This window comes from Hipposideros armiger, unplaced genomic scaffold, assembly GCF_001890085.2.
Source record: "Hipposideros armiger isolate ML-2016 unplaced genomic scaffold, ASM189008v1 scaffold_352, whole genome shotgun sequence".
NCBI lineage: Eukaryota > Metazoa > Chordata > Mammalia > Chiroptera > Hipposideridae > Hipposideros > Hipposideros armiger.
In genome coordinates, this window is record NW_017731702.1 from 576,408 (window position 1) to 592,505 (window position 16,098).

Genomic DNA, 16,098 nt, shown 5'->3' on the forward strand with positions numbered 1-16,098 from the left:
GAGGATATAAGTGTACTCTCAAGTGATAGATTGTTGCTTTTCAAAAAACTATACTGTATACTGGCAATCTTTCTATTACAAACTGACATATTAATTTTAACAACTGCTGAACACTCCATAAAAGGAATGTATCACAATTTAATTATTTCTTTACTAAGAGTGATTTGTTTCCAACTGTTTGCTATTAAAATATGTTGCACTGAGTGTCTGTACACAGGTATGAATGTTTTCATAAATAAAATTTCTAGAAGCAGAATTAATCAGTCAAAGAAATTGAAATTTTGATAGATATTCCAAAATTGCCCTCCATTTACCTTCCCAACAACAATGGGAACTATTCCTCCACACCTTCATGGAAACTGAACATGATTAATTTAAAATTTTTTACCAATCTGATCAAAGCCAGATCTTTCTGAAGCTACTACTTTCTCAACATGTGTATGTCAGAGAATGGCTCATTTAATCTACATTGGTTCATTCACTATAACAAATGTATCTATGAAGTAGCTATATCCATTTTTAAAATGAGGAAACTGAAGCTCAATATTATACAGCTAATAAGTATCACAGATTTAAACCTTGGTCAGATACAAAAGCTACTATTATATTATCACTACACTTCCCTACTCCCCCGTAGTAAGCTGAAGAAGCCTATTTAGCTTAAACTGCAAACACCCCTGTAAAAATTTATAAACTATACCATAGATTCTCAACTCTCATTGTACATAACTCTTAGAGAGCTTTAACAAAATAAAATGATGATACCTGAGTCTTGCTCTCAGGTAACAAGTCATTTCTTATCAATTGCCTTCAATCACCTTGCTGCAATCCATCAATGTCTTGATCCTATTGGGTTGTCGAAAAAGTCATGACATATTTTGTCTATGGTTTTTAAAGGTCATTTATTTATATAAAGAACAAAGATCAATCTGTGATATATTGCCTGTTTTGTTCAATAACCTTATGCCATCTTTCAGTGAGCTTCATAATTCCGTGTTCCTAGAAGGACCTGTCTTTATTTGAGAAAAACTGAACAAGGTGCTGATTTACAGCCTCATCTGAACTGAACGTTACACCACGTAAGGAGTTTTGAAGAGAGCAAAACAAGTGGAAATCTGTCGGCACAAGGTCAGGCGAGTATGGTGCGTATAGCAACACATCCCATCCAAGCTCCAATAATTTTTGACGGGAACACCTTTACAATTAACAAGTTCTGGACGTTTCTGGATGATGGATTTGTTCAAACTATCCAATTGCCGACAGTACACATTTGAATTGATTGTTTGGTTCCTTGATAGAAGCTCGACAAACACGACATCTTTAAAATCCCACTACACTGAGAGCGTAACCTTCCTGATGAATGTCTGCTTTCGATGTTGTTTGAGGCAAATCATCAAGTCAGGACCAAGACCATTTGCGCACCACATTGTTGTAAACAACCCACTTCTCATCACCAGTTATCAGTCGCTTCAAAAAAGGATCCTTTTCCTCACGTTTAATGAGCATATTGCAGATGTTTATATATGCACCATAATGAACTTGAGTTCATGCAGAACCCAAATATTGAGCTTGCTTATGTATCCCAGCTTCTTCAGGTGGTCGTGAACGCTTGAATGATGGATATTTCTGCAATCTCTCATGTAGTGTAATGTGGGTTTGACTCGATCAACGCCTTTATTTGGTTGTCATCAACCTCGGTGGGCCTCCCTGACGGAGGAGCGTTGTTGAGATCAAAATCACAAGCACAGAATTTCGTGAACTATCGTTGGCACTGACGTTCTTGTAGAGCATTGTCACCATAAACGTTATGCAACTTTTCACAAGCTTGACGCGCATTCTTTCCTTTATGGAAGTAAAACAGTAAGATACAGCAAAAACGCAGTTTGGTCTTCCATCTTCAATTTGTTGTAAAACCTCCAAAACTCAACCAAATCGCTCAATTTTTTTTTTTTTTTTAGAATGAAGCTACAACTGTCAGCTGTCAAATGACATAGCAATAACATAGATGTGAATGACTCTATTACTTCCAAAAATGAACTAGTGCCATCTGTTGCAAACATGCGTCGTGACTTTTCCGCCAACCCAATAGATTGCAATTGTCTACCAATTAGTCTCCTTGCTTCTACCCTATCTGCCTGTGTATTCTCCACAGAACAGCCTAAACATTTCTATAAAAACTAAGTTAAATTATATTATTCCTTTTTTCAAAACGTTTTAGTGGCTCCCTATCTCACACATGAGTAAAAGTCAAAGTCCTTCCAATGAATGGCCTTTGTTTGACCTATATAACAAAGTCCTACATGATCTGACCACTCATTACCTCTGTAACGTCATTCATGCTTGACTATGGTAATTGTCCATTTTAGTGACTGATCCCTATCTCATACAATACTCCACATTCCTCCCAAAAAGTTCTAGATGGATCAAGGACTTAAATGTGAAAGGCAAATGTAAAAGCAACTGAGTAAATGGTGGTGCCATTTACTGTGATAATTGGAAATTAGAGGAGAGGCAGGTGTTGGGCGTGGAGGGAAATGATGAGCTGCATTCAATGGAGGTGCTTAAAAAAAAAAAGAAATGAGATAATCCTCATTTGAACAGAAATTAGGTAAATAACCAGAAGAAGTGCTATGTATCAGTTGGGTCCTCTGGGAAGCAGATGTTGAGACAGGAAGACAAGAGGTTTATTGTGAAAGATAAAAGGAGGAGGAAACCAGCCTGGGCATGGAAAACTTTCAGATCATGATGCAGATCTGAAACCTGTGAAGGAGAGGGAATACAAGGTTGTTGAAGAAGGGAGTACAGACTGGGGTTTCCGTGCAATTACCAATAGATATAAAAGCATGATTGAGCAGAGAAAGCCTAGACCTTGATTGAGAACTGACAAAGGTGTGGCCAACCCAGCAAGGAGCTCCAGAACAAAGAGTGTTGATTAGAGGAGTAGCACACTGGGCCAAAATGGAAATACCTTAGTACCCACACTGTCCTCAGTCCCTGGCTGGAGGTTGGCCAGGAAAAGCAAGGCCTCAAATCAAAAGCTAAGGAGCCTGAAGGTATTAACAGCTGGAAGCTGTCAGCTCAACTCACTCCCTAGAGCAGAAGTACCTTCTTAAAGGATACAAGCAGTATATCTACATGGTGGCCAAAGGATCTAGAAAAGAGACAGACTGAGTTTAATTGGTAGAAATGGAGAATGGACCCCAGAGAGACATGAGCTACCCTGCTAGTCACCATCACAATCTAGGAAGAGCTACCACTGTTTGCATCAAGCCCCACATTTATCACCATCTCCACAATATGAGTAGTGAGGCTGAGACCCAGCAGCCATTCTCCCCCCACCCCCAACCCCCCAACAGCCTCACAACAGTAATACCCACTAGAGGGGCAAGTTTACTGCAACAAAGATTTAAGGAAAGTGAAGTGGTTTAATATAAGACATCAATATAATTTCACCAATAGGAAGTGACCCCCAAAAACATATGTACCACAAAGAATAACTTCCAGCAGGAAATGGAGAGGCCGTGGTTGAGGTTGTTGAAGAAAAGAGTTCAGACAGGGCTTTCCATGCAATTACCAACAGAATTACAAAAATGAGAATGGGAGAAATCAGGTGTATGTTCCAAAAGGAAAGACCTGCACCACCCACTGTTAGGCATCTACCACAATATTCCAACTAGATGTGTGAGAAAAGGCAAACCAGTGGGACAAAATCTGTATAGGACTGTTAAGTCACAACTTTACAGGGACCTTAACCTCCAAAAATAGCCTGAGAGATTAGCAATGAAGAGGACAAAGAAAATCAAGGAATTAACACACAGTATCAGTGGTCTTCTCAACACTGGTACATTCACGACTTCAATTGCCAATGCAGACACCCAGAAAGCCTTAAGCCACTAGTAGCAGAGTCAAAAGCAGCTGATCCACTAGTAAAGACTAAGCTCTAAAAGTTTAGTAGGGTAGGATTGAGAAAATGTTGGCTTATCTCTACCATGGTCCAGGTGTACTCATGCAAGAAGAAATAAATATGAAATTTCAGCAGTAAGAAATGAATAAGTCTGGAGCTAAATGAATGAAGTCTTAAGTGTTTGCTCTTTGCCAGTGGATTAGATTACCAGAAATATCAGCAGTGACCAAGCAGCATGGAATTTTTATTTTTACCAAAAGATGTGTCAAAAAAATTTTAAGCCTGACTTTTCCCAATATGCCTTTAAAGGTTTTTTAAAACAAATTGTTTTATATGTGGTTAAATTAAGACATACTCAAATACTTCATTTTTAATTTTAATAAAAATTTACAATTTGATTTTTTCAAGTCAAAAAAGCACCTGTTAAGAGGGTATTAAATAATAAAAAGAGGGGCAGATATATGAGATTTTTCAAAGGAAAAAAATCATTAATTTCATGATTAGGTATAATAGGAAAAGTATGAGTCTGGATAACTGGGAAAAGGCTGATAGTGGAAGAACAATAAGATATTTTATCCTAAGTCTCAGGTGTTAATAGGAACCATGCACAGTGTTAAGAAGACAACTACAGATATATTGGGTTGTCAGAAGAGTCATGACGTATTTTTTCTGTTTTTCATTGCAAAAATGCACCATGGCTTTTCTAACAACCCAACAGAAGTACAGCTCAGAGACAAATCAGGATTGGAAATATCTCCCTAGAACTTGGGACTATCTTCCCATATGGCTCTCTATGTACCAACCCATTTCTCTGTTTTGAGAAAATTCCGGTACTTCATCCTCAATAACTCTGGCCTTTGACTCTGATTCCTAGTTTACTTTAATATAAATTGTGTCATATACACTTCTACATTTAAAAAAAACAGAGCAAACACTTGTGTATCCACCACCAGCCAGGTTAAGAAACAATACCTTTGAAACCCCATGTCCTCCCCCCTTACGTGAATCGCCTTTTCCCTCTCCTTGTCCCTGCCACCAGAAGGGAATATCACTGTTCTGTTGAGATAATCATACTGTGGCTTTTCTTTATAGTTTTACCACTTATAAATGTAACACACACAAAAAATCTAGATAGTTTACCTATTTTTTATTATTTTTTATTGTGAAATACATTTTTTAGAATGTTTCAGCTGTACAACACAATGCAATAGTTATACTTTTTTTAGTTTACCTATTTTTGAACTGTGTATAAATGGATTAACATTAAGATTTTTACACACTATTTTTCCGATACATTTATGCTATTGTATATAACCCCAGTTCATTCATTTTCACTATATATGAATATGCCTAAATTTTTCTTTTCTTTTGTTGATGGACATTTATGTTTTTGTTTAGAACAACAGTACTGTAGGTATTCTTATACCTGTGTACTGATACAAATATGCAAGAAATTTCTCTGTGATATTTAAGAAATATATAGAATACACACAAATAACTTTTCTAGTTAGTGCCATGTTTCCTATACTAGCTCTGCCTGTAATAATTTATAATCCCACTAGCCATTACTTCACATCCACAATATTTGTCAGGTTTAAGTATCATACTATGGTTGTAATTTCTCTCAATGAGGTTGTGCCTATGTTAGTGTTTGTTGGCCATTCAAGCCTTTCGTATATTTGTCTTGTCTCTTACTTCTCTAGAGAAATTCTCTATATAGTCTTGGTATTAATCTTTTGCTACATGTGTTGTATGCAAATATTTTCTCCGAAGTTGTGGCTTATCTTTTCACTTTCTTTATGATAGTTTTTAATGACTTGAAGCTCTTCATTTTGGTGTAGTCAAATATATATTTCTCAATTATGTATGGCTTTTTATGCCATAAAATTCCTCCTGAGACTCAACTGGTCATTAAGATAGTTTCTTACATTTTCTCCTACAGTTTTACAAAGCCTTTTATAGTCAAGACTGTAATCCATTGTAATTTTGATCTCTGTGTATGGTAACACAATTTCCATTTTTCCCCCAATGGAAAACAAATTGTTTTGATAACACTTCCTGAAAAGTCCTCCCTTCCCCTACTTATCTACAACACTGTCAAATTTCAAGCACACATGCATGAGTCTATTTCTGTATCTCTGAACCAAAATTACACCGTCTTAATTATTATCATCACTTTGCAGTACGTCTTGCTTTCTGGTAAAATAAGCCTTCCTTCTCTTTAAAGTTTCTTTGATATTCTTAGCCTTTTGCATGTTTGTACAAATTTTAGAATCAGCTTGTCAAGTTCAAAAAAATCAAATAAACTAACAATAAAAAAACCCCACCTGTTAGGATTTTGACTGTAATTGCATTGAATTATTCTATTTTGGATTTTCACATCATTGATCAAGAATAATACCGGCCTATAGTTTTTCTTTCTCATATCAACCTTATTCTGGAATAGTTAGTGTAAAATCAGAATTATTTGAACTTCGGGTGTTTGGTAGGCACTGGTTAAAACCACCTTGGTTTAGGATTTTGTGAGAAGATGCAATTTCCTTAATAATTATGGGATTACTGTAGTTTCTATTTTCAACTGTTTTGATATTTCTCTAGATTTATACAAGTTTTCACATGCTGGGCATTAAGTTTGTTCATAGTTATGTTGAATGTCTGTGGCATCTGTAATGATAATAACTTCTTCATTCCTAATTTTTCAACCTTTTTTGATAAATCTCACCTAAGATTTGTCAATTTTGTCTTTTCCAAGAACATACTTGGTTTTGTTGAGCCCTTTTATTAAGTGTTATTAAATACTGAATTACTGCTCTTAATAGTATTTCTTTCAACTTACTTTGGGCATACTTTGATGTTTTTTTCCCCCTAAATTCTTAAGATGGATGCTTAGCTCATTCATTGTTATCCATTTTTCCTCATAAGCTGTTACACATTTCTCTTCAAGAACTGCTTTAGCAGCATCTTACAAATTTTCATATGTAGTATTGTTATTGTTCAGTTCAAACTATTTTCTAATTTTCTTTATGATTCTTTGACTCTAGGTATCCTGTCAATGATTTCTAAAAGTGAGGCACCTGACTAATCAGAATAAAGCCACAAATATTGGGTTGTCAGAGAAGTCACGACGTATTTTTGCAATAAAAATAGAAAAAATACATCATGACTTTTCCGACAACCCAATAATTGGTATGACTTCTCCAGTGCACAGTGAGTTTAGCTATGACTATTTGGTTTTCTTTTATGTATCTGAGGCAGAAAGATGCCAATACATGAACTTCATTATACTATTTTGAAGCCCAAATCCAGCTTTAAGTCATACATCGTATTTTTAGAAAATGGGAGATTTGAAAACTGTAAGTTCACACTAATATATAAATTCAACAGTACTATATGAAGTCTGACACTTAAGTTCGAGAACTCATCCTAGAAAAAGTGCTACATACCTCATTGCTGAATATCACTACAGTCACCTTTGAAATACTCCCCTTGGGAAGCTATGCACTGATGACAGCGCCAAGTCTACCCTTCAAAGCAATTTTGGAACTCTTCTGGAATGGCCATCAGAGCTGTTGTCGTATTACCTTTGATGTCCTGAATGTCATCAAAATAAAATGTCTTCCTTAAAATATTTCCTTTATCTTCGGGTAAAGAAAGAAGTCAATGGGGGCCAGATCAGGTGAATAGGGAGGGTGTTCCAATACAGTTATTTGTTTACTGGCTAAAAACTCCCTCATAAACAGTGCCGTGTGAGCTGGTACATTGTCGTGATGCAAGAACCATGAATTGTTGGCCAAAAGTTCAGGGCACCTAATTTTTTCAGGCAGCTTTTTCAGGACTTCCAAACAGTAAACTTGATTAACTGTCTAGTTGGTACAAATTCATAATAAGTAATCCCTCTGATACCAAAAAAGGTTAGCAACATCGTTGCAACAAGTTCGGGAACCTAATTGTCAGACCTTGTATAAATTATAACTCTAGTTTCAAACTGATTTTCTCAAATTTAAAAACCTAGAGACATATTTAAAACCTTTCAGCTTTATTTTAACCTACTTGTAAAGATAAGTTACAGTGTAAAACAAGTCATCTGTTAAGAGCAAAGTAAAAAAATACTTGCAAAGAGTTTTGGAAGCACAACTCCCCAATCAGTTTCCCAGTAGAAGGCTTCTGCGTTTTTAATATCCAAACTTCATAAAACTTCTCTCAACGCAAGATATTTTAGCCAATATTTAATAGGAAAAGATTTATATTTGTATATGCCAAAACTCAATTTGCATTTTAAACAAGAGTGTGCAAGAAAAAGGTTCTGAGTTATGTTCCAAATATAATTGATGGATGGTCAGAAAATAAAGCAACGTGCCAAGTTATCAAAATGTAGGCACAAGATAATGCTTGCATCATACTCAATGTGAGCCACTTTCTGCCACTGTGTGCTTGTCTTGAATGTATTTCTTCCATAGCCTCTCATATTTAGTTAGTCTTTGTTTTGCCTAGTGTGGTATGAGTCCCAAAATATTTAAGACAATGTTGAAAGAAAACACTGGAAATGGACAAAAGGCAATTATAATGGAAGAAAAGATTTTTACTGCATATAAACTGATTTGTTACCCTTATTTATTGTGTTAAACATAACAGTATTTTACTTATACGAGAGGTGATCAAAAAGTACGGTGAATGTTCAAATAAAACAAAATTATTACAGTAAAAGACACATTGCCATCAATCCCCCTCAAAATAACTCCCCCTCACTTCAAACACATTTATCCCATCACTCTTGCCACTTTCCGAAGCAGTTCTGAAAGTCCACTTTCATGAGTGTCTTTACTTCATCCTCCATCATTACAATGCTCTTTGTCACACATCACTTCTTGTACAGCAATTTCTGTCAAATAAAAACATTATGGTGTGTCCTCATCCAGCTTATTCACCAGATCTGGCACCATGTGACTTCTGGCTCTTCCCCAAAGTCAAAATGACCATGAAAGGAAAATGTTTTGAATCGATTCAGGACATCGAGGCAGCCACGACAGCACAACTAAAGAGACTCACAAAAGAGGACTTCCAAAGCTGCTTCAGAAAGTGGCAAGAGCGATGGGATAAATGTTCGAAGTGAGGGGGAGTATTCTGAGGGGGATTAATGGCAATGTGTCCTTCAGTGCAATATATTTTTTTAATCAAACATTCACCATATTTTTGGATCACACCTCGTTTGTATATAGGTGATTGACAGTTACTTTTAAAATTGGTTAGGAAGTTTGGGTTGATAATTACCACAGCAATTTTTTCCCATTTAAAACAAAGGCAAATAGGTTCCCAGGCAGTATTTTCATACACAGCATCTGATTTTTAAGAACAGATTATGACCTTAGTGAGTGACGACTGTATTGTTTAAAAACAAGGCACTCACAGGTTTCTGCTTAGAGAGAATAGACTTTTAAATATAATTATGTCATATGAGAACCTCTGTAATTTTAAGAAAAAAAAAAAAATCAGTGTCTCTATTCGACCATTTTTAACCTAAAACAATGGCAATTTCACATGGTTCAACCCAAGAGAAATGTAAATTTCACCCCAAATTTAAATGTCAGGATAATTGATAAAAACATTATCTGCTAAATCATATCATATAAATATATAAAATATTTTGAAATCATAAGCTTTATTTCAAAGGCATTTTACACTTAGTTCATTTTACAAAAATATCTTTATATAATTTGAGTCTCAACTTTTTGTTATGGTGAAATCAAACAGGATAGTTCAGATCTCAACTTTTTAATATTTGTTAGTATTTGACTGAACAGAAGAACAAACATGTAAATTCAAGCTACCTTTGCTCTAGTGAACAAATATAACAAGTATAAATTTTATATTTCTGGACTTTCTAATCTTTAAAATTAAGATGGTTATTTTAGATTTCTATTAGTGCTATTTAACTTGCCATAAAATCTCATATATTTATTCATCTGTCAAAAACTTTTACATGTTGACAATTGCCTTTTGGTCTTTGAAAACAGGATCCTATTATAGTTTCCTAGTTCACAGCTGAATTCACAGCAGCTGTGAGGCTAAGAAATGCCAGCAACCAATTAGGCTGGCATGAACCTTATCTAGCATATAAAGTATAATTTGGTTGCAAATGCTGAAGAGCCAAAATAAAACAGCCAAGAATGCTAATAAAATATCATTACAAGTATTTAAAAGTCTGAATATTTAAAATGCTAACAAATATATGTGTTTTATTAAAAGGTTAAGGTGGTAGAACATTAGGAAAACTATGAAAAATCAATAATCAATTCTCTTCAGACTAATCCTGTTTTTTAAAAGGTTGCTGTTTTTGACATACCTAAGATTACAAACTCCAGGGTTTTTCTATTTCTAAGTGCCCTAGAATTGAGGTATACATGAGCATGCATGTGACAAGTATTCCCCAAAAGTAAACATTATTTTTATCAGTTCCTCTTGAGCTGAGTATGAAATTTTCTTTTCATACTTCTAAAATAGTAAGACCTTAATAAAATTTTCAAAACCAAATTATGTATGAATAACACAACTAAAATAATTAGTGAAAATAGAACTTGAGTTATAAGACTGTTTATAAAGGCGATTTCCAAACGTTTTGAAGTTGTTAAAATCTGTTTTTGTTTAAAGTTTAATAAAGCTGACAAAAATTAGTGCTCTATAAATATTACTTAAAAATACTATCCAAGTTTTTTTGCACAAACTGAAAAAGCTAGTAATCACTGGTCATTCGTGTGTATATAGTGATGTAATAAGAATATAAAAATCCAGTTTAAATGCTAACAAAATATATAGTACTCTAATGTATCTATTGATAAAATCTCTAGTAATCACCTCAATTTTCAACCAGACTACCACTGCACAAGTCTCTTTTTTATTGACTTTTTAAAAAATGGTAGTAAAATCTAGTTTTCTCCTTTTGTATCTTCACAAGCAGGGACTAAGGAAAAGAAAGCATCAATATCCATTCTCAGAAGAACAAAGAAATAAATATTACTATGAATTATAAAATCACACACTCAGAACAAGTGTTTGGCAGAAAAATGTTTCCAGAGGGTGAGTAAAATTCATATGCTCTCTCAAAGAAGCTGGTAAATAGATATCTGAAAGAACCACTTTTTTCCAAGCCAGTTCCTACCAGAAAAGAATCTTGATAAATTATCTTAAAACACACTCACCTCAAAACTTGTGAGACTTCATATCATGTGACTGATTAAAATCTGTCTTAAATAGGTTTCTCATTTTTTTCTTAAGTTTTATATAAAATACTATTCTAGTAAAATAAATCAATTCTGCCAGTGTAGAATGTAAATTCAAAAACTTGAGTACATCTTTCCAAGTAGTCATAGCAAAACATGTTTGTTGTCTAAGGTTTGTTTTAAATCTGTCTTTTAAAACAGATACACTATTTTCATACACAATAATATTCATACATTATTTTTTGTCTTGCCAACTACCTCAAAGCAGTTTATAACTTATTATTTGTATTCTCTCCAACAGTAAATGTCAATCTCTTTCTAGATGCCACTGACCAGTAAATGAGGACAGAAAAGAATCTGGTGATTTGTAGGAGATCCAGTAGAAGTCAAACTTCCAAACTCTGATATCTAGGTTTTGTTAGGTAATCTAAGCAGCAGTGAAAAGAATCCTTAATGAGGACTATGTAGGCGTCACACCTTCTTTAGTAACTTTGGTGGAACAAGAAGCCATTAGAGAAGGACATAAATAATGCCTCAGCTGACACTGGTAACAGTGCTGTTGCTGTTTAGTAAATCCCGGGGGAATGCGACTTTGCCAAACATAGAGACCTTTTTGTTTTGGTTTATCACATTTAAGATGTTACTGTTTATAACTAAATTTTAAAAGTTCTAGCATTTCCCTTAGACTTTAAACACAAAGCTCAAATTGTGACATGAGAAAAATGGGTCGGATACAGCTAAGAATCTTCATGAATACACCTTAAAAATGAGACCAACTTTATTCATATTGTAAACAAACTAAAATTTCAAATTCTTACCTCCTCTGTCCATTGTTTTCAAAAGGGAACTGAAAAATTAATACTGTTCAGTTTCTCTGGATGACAGGAAAATTTCAAATCTTGTTGGGGTTTTTTGTGATGACTGAATCACTGCACACTAGCAATATGGCAGAATGATCCTTTAGAAGAGCGCATTGTGCAGCTATTTAGAAGATTTCCACCCTGAATTTGCATAAGGTTAATAAGAAAAGTATCATAAAAGGGCCATGATCCCATTAAACATTTTTTAAAATCACTGTAGTTTCCTGATATTATTCTGCATATTTGGGGTTGGGACAAGAGAGGATTTAAAAACTTCAAAATCATTAGTTAAAAACAGGAACATAAAAAATGAACTTCTAAAACCATAAGTTACATGATTAGGATTCCAGCTAACATACTGAAAATGTAAGAAAAGTATTTTAAAAACTTCATAAAGTTTAAGTAACGCAAGTTTAATAACTAAATAAATCTCAACACATTTTAATTAAAAGGCCATTCTTCATAGTATCTACACTCCCCTGGGTGATGGAACATCTGAAACGTATATTTATTCATTTGTTTAGGAATAAAATATTTGCTATCTAGAATACTACAAAATTTTACAAGTGGTATTAAACATGCTGTTGACAGCCCAAAGTTTTTTGGTATATGTGCTGCCAAAGCAAACACTAATCTCAAGTTTTGAGAACTGCCTTTCACAGATGTTCTGCTGAATATATTGAGCAATGCTATCTAATTGCTCCCTGGCTTAAATTCTTATTTACTCAAAAGGGAATTCCAAACCAATATAGCTGTGCGATTCTGTGACCTTTTCATAGCTACATGTGGATATCATCTTCTCCTATGCTTAAATACATGCTAATAAGAGATAGGGATCTTTTGGAATGTTTTTGAACAGTTCTCAACAGCAGTATCCTAGGCAATGCAGACTTGTACATATATCTACTAACAAAACTTAAACATAATTCAAAAAGCTGCCAAAAACACTATAAAATATTCAGCTATTCCAATTGGTTTACAGCTACCCTCCTAACTTTCATGAGACAATTTAAAGCCTGAATTTGGGAGACTCGGTGCAATAAATGTTCAGTAAAAGTTGCAGACCTAGTAATGAGGATACCAAGCTGATTGATAACATCAGAATCTTAAAAAAAAAAACCAAAAACAAAAAACCTCTCACTGATAAAGAGGCTAAACAACCTGAATAGTCTACTATGAGATGAATCTTACTTTATAACACTTTAGAAGAAAAACTTTCTACTGTCTATAGAAACAGCAGCATATGCCAACACTAATAAGAAAAAAATCCCTAGTAATAAAACGCTAGCCTGCTTACCTTTCTGTCTTCAGGATAACGGAACAGAAGAGCTTCCCTGGAAACCTTCAAGGTTATAAACACGTCATAAGTGATTTTCAAAAACACATATTCTAAAATAATATTTTGACACAGAAAAGGAAGAATATGGGAAATGCCTATCTAAGCCAAATAATAATGATGCCTACTGTTAAACATTAAAAATAACACTGCTAGACATAGATGAAATCTTAAATGAAAATGCTGAGTCTTGGTCATACCAGTATGTTACACCAGTCATCACTGAAAATGAATTTTAAAAGTCACATTCTTAACCACTACACAAAAATTTGTTCCTTTGTGCATTATTGTGTTGCTGTGATCTTGAACAGCAATCCAGATTCAGAACGCTGACCCATAACATTTTTGCTATGGACTTAATTATATCCCCCTCCTTTAATTCATATGTTCAAGTCCGAAACACCAATGTGAGGGTGTTTGGAGATGGGCATTTTGGGAGGTAATTAGGCTTAGATGAGCTCATCAGACTGGGGTCCTCATGATGGGACTCGTGGATTTATAAGGGGAAGAGGGAGATACTGTCTCTCTACCATGTGTGGACACAGTGAGAAGACAGCTGTCTGCAAGACAGAAGAAGGAGCTAACCAGGATCCCTATTAACCAGCACTCTCATCTTTGTTGGACTTCCAGTTTCCGGAACTGTGAGAAATAAATGTCTGCTATTTAAGCCACCCAGTCTATGGTATTTTGTTATCCAGCCCGGGAAGATTAATACATCCTCTTTCACATGGTAAAGGCCATGATCAGGCAACAGGAATACAAAGATGAATGAGTACATTCCCTGCACTGTGCCAAACTCTCAACCCAATTGTAACGTCACTACTTCCCCCCGAGGAATTCGTCCTCGCAATCTCTGTTCCATTCTACCTATGGAAGCCTATCATCATAGTGACCGTGAGCCACACAAATTTCTACTTTCAATGCCTGGCCATTTAGATTAATAGATGATCACTCCTTTAAGCACTTTTACCACTAGGGTAAAATATGGAATAGCAAATTCAGTGTGACTAGAGCCAAGGAAAGTAGAGCCATAGAAGCTCACTGTGGAGAGTCAGGCTCAAGTCAGATTATGAATTTGGTTTTGTACATTTAAATTTGAGATATCACCAAGATATCTAGTGGAGATATCAGTATCTATCCATATATATAGTATATATCTGATATAATGAGGATGGTCCAGGTTGAAGATAAAAGCTTAGGAATTATTAGTATACAGAACATGCATTCTTAACAGGGGGCAAAAACTGACTCCTTGGAAGGGGAGAGCTTAGATATTACAATGGTTTGTGGCCCCCTCTAAGGGCCACAGTACATAAATACACAGTATGCGTGATATTAAAATTTCATGGGTCCATTGATAGATGAATGGATAAAGATGTATCACACACACACACACGGGAATATTACTCAGCAATAAAAAAGAATGAAATCTTGCCATTAGTGACAACATGGATGGACCTAGAGGGTATTATGCCAAAGAAAATAAGTCAGACAAAGACAAATAGTTATGATTTCACTTATAAGTGGGATCTAAAAAAACAAATGAATAAACAAAACAGAAACAGACTTATAGATACAGAGAACAAGCTGTTGGTTGCCAAAGGGAGGGAGATGAGCATGTACAAAAATAGAAAAAAATGAATATATAAAATTTCACGGGAGGGTGTAATTATGGAACAAAATGTCTAAAACGGTTCTTTGGAGGGGAGCAATAATGAAAAGGGGCTGGAAAAACTAAATATAGGTAGTATTTAAGGCAATGAGAGTAGATGTGATCGCCAAGTGAATGAGGGTAGAAGTCCTGATTTTCAATGTAGAGGTCAAGGAGATGAGTTACCAGCACAGATCAAGAAGCTGCCAGAGAAAAAGAAAAATCAAGAGAGTCGAGTCCAAGAAGCCAAGGAAAGAAGGTATTTCAAGGAAGAGAATTAATCAACTGTGTCAAATACTGTTAACAGATCAAGTAAAATTTAAGAGCAATGCCTAAAACGCAAAGTGGAATCACGGTTTTGTTTGTTTGGTAGATGGAAGAAGAAATAATAGCATTCCAGTATGATGATGGGAATGATTCAATAAAGAAAATATTGGTAATGCAGCACAAAGAGAGAACTAATAAAGTGGTAGTTTGGGCAGGTGAAAGCGTAGAAACATCTAGTGTACAACAGAAAGGCCTAAAATAGAAACAGAAAGGGTTTATGCATGGCGAAGGAAGGAAGGCAGGGTCATAGGTGCAGATACTGGTACTTGGGTAGATGTGGTAGGCTTGTAGTTCTTTCCTGATTGCTTTTATTTCTTAGTGGTAAAATGGCAAGGAAGGTCATCTGCAGAGCGAGGGTGAGCAAAGAAACACTAAGAATTTTGAGAGAGTCAGCTAGGAAAGAATGAATGAGCTAGAGATACTGACTACTCATTCAAGGAAAGTAGCCATGAATTTAAATTGTGATCCGTCAGCATAAATTCCCCCCCTCCAATCCATTTTAAACAATCAAAAGGGCAAGGAGGTTTAAAAAAAACTGGGAATTTACCCATCAAGAGAAGGGCAAGGGAGTAGAAAGTATACATCCGATGTCAGACAATTAAGTTCATGAATTCATCCTAGAAAAAGTGCTACATACCTCATTGCTGAATATCACTACAGTCACCTTTGAAATACTCTCCTTGGGAAGCTGTGCACCGACGACAGCGCCAAGTCCACCCTTCAAAGCAATTTTGGAACTCTTCTTCTGGAATGGCCATCAGAGCTGTCGTCGAATTACCTTTGATGTACTGAATGTCATCAAAATA

The 16,098-nt window shown here is 35.2% G+C and overlaps 1 protein-coding gene across 10 annotated transcripts in view; it reads right to left on the minus strand.

Annotated features, from left to right (window-relative positions):
* The window catches only part of KIF2A (kinesin family member 2A), a 65,054-nt gene that overhangs the window by 29,387 nt on the left and 19,569 nt on the right, over positions 1 to 16,098 (minus strand). For 2 of the 10 annotated variants that reach the window (XM_019661561.1, XM_019661562.1), the window contains 2 exons: positions 13,276 to 13,320; positions 11,937 to 12,119 (listed from right to left, as the gene is read on the minus strand). The exons of 5 other annotated variants lie outside the window; for them this stretch is intronic. In XM_019661561.1, the coding sequence (XP_019517106.1) occupies positions 11,937 to 11,949 (13 nt within the window). In that variant the 5' untranslated portion in view covers positions 11,950 to 12,119; positions 13,276 to 13,320. Of the gene's footprint in view, positions 1 to 765; positions 847 to 11,936; positions 12,120 to 13,275; positions 13,321 to 16,098 lie in introns of those variants that run through there. 3 more of the 10 variants (XM_019661565.1, XM_019661567.1, XM_019661566.1) reach the window with 2 other exon arrangements.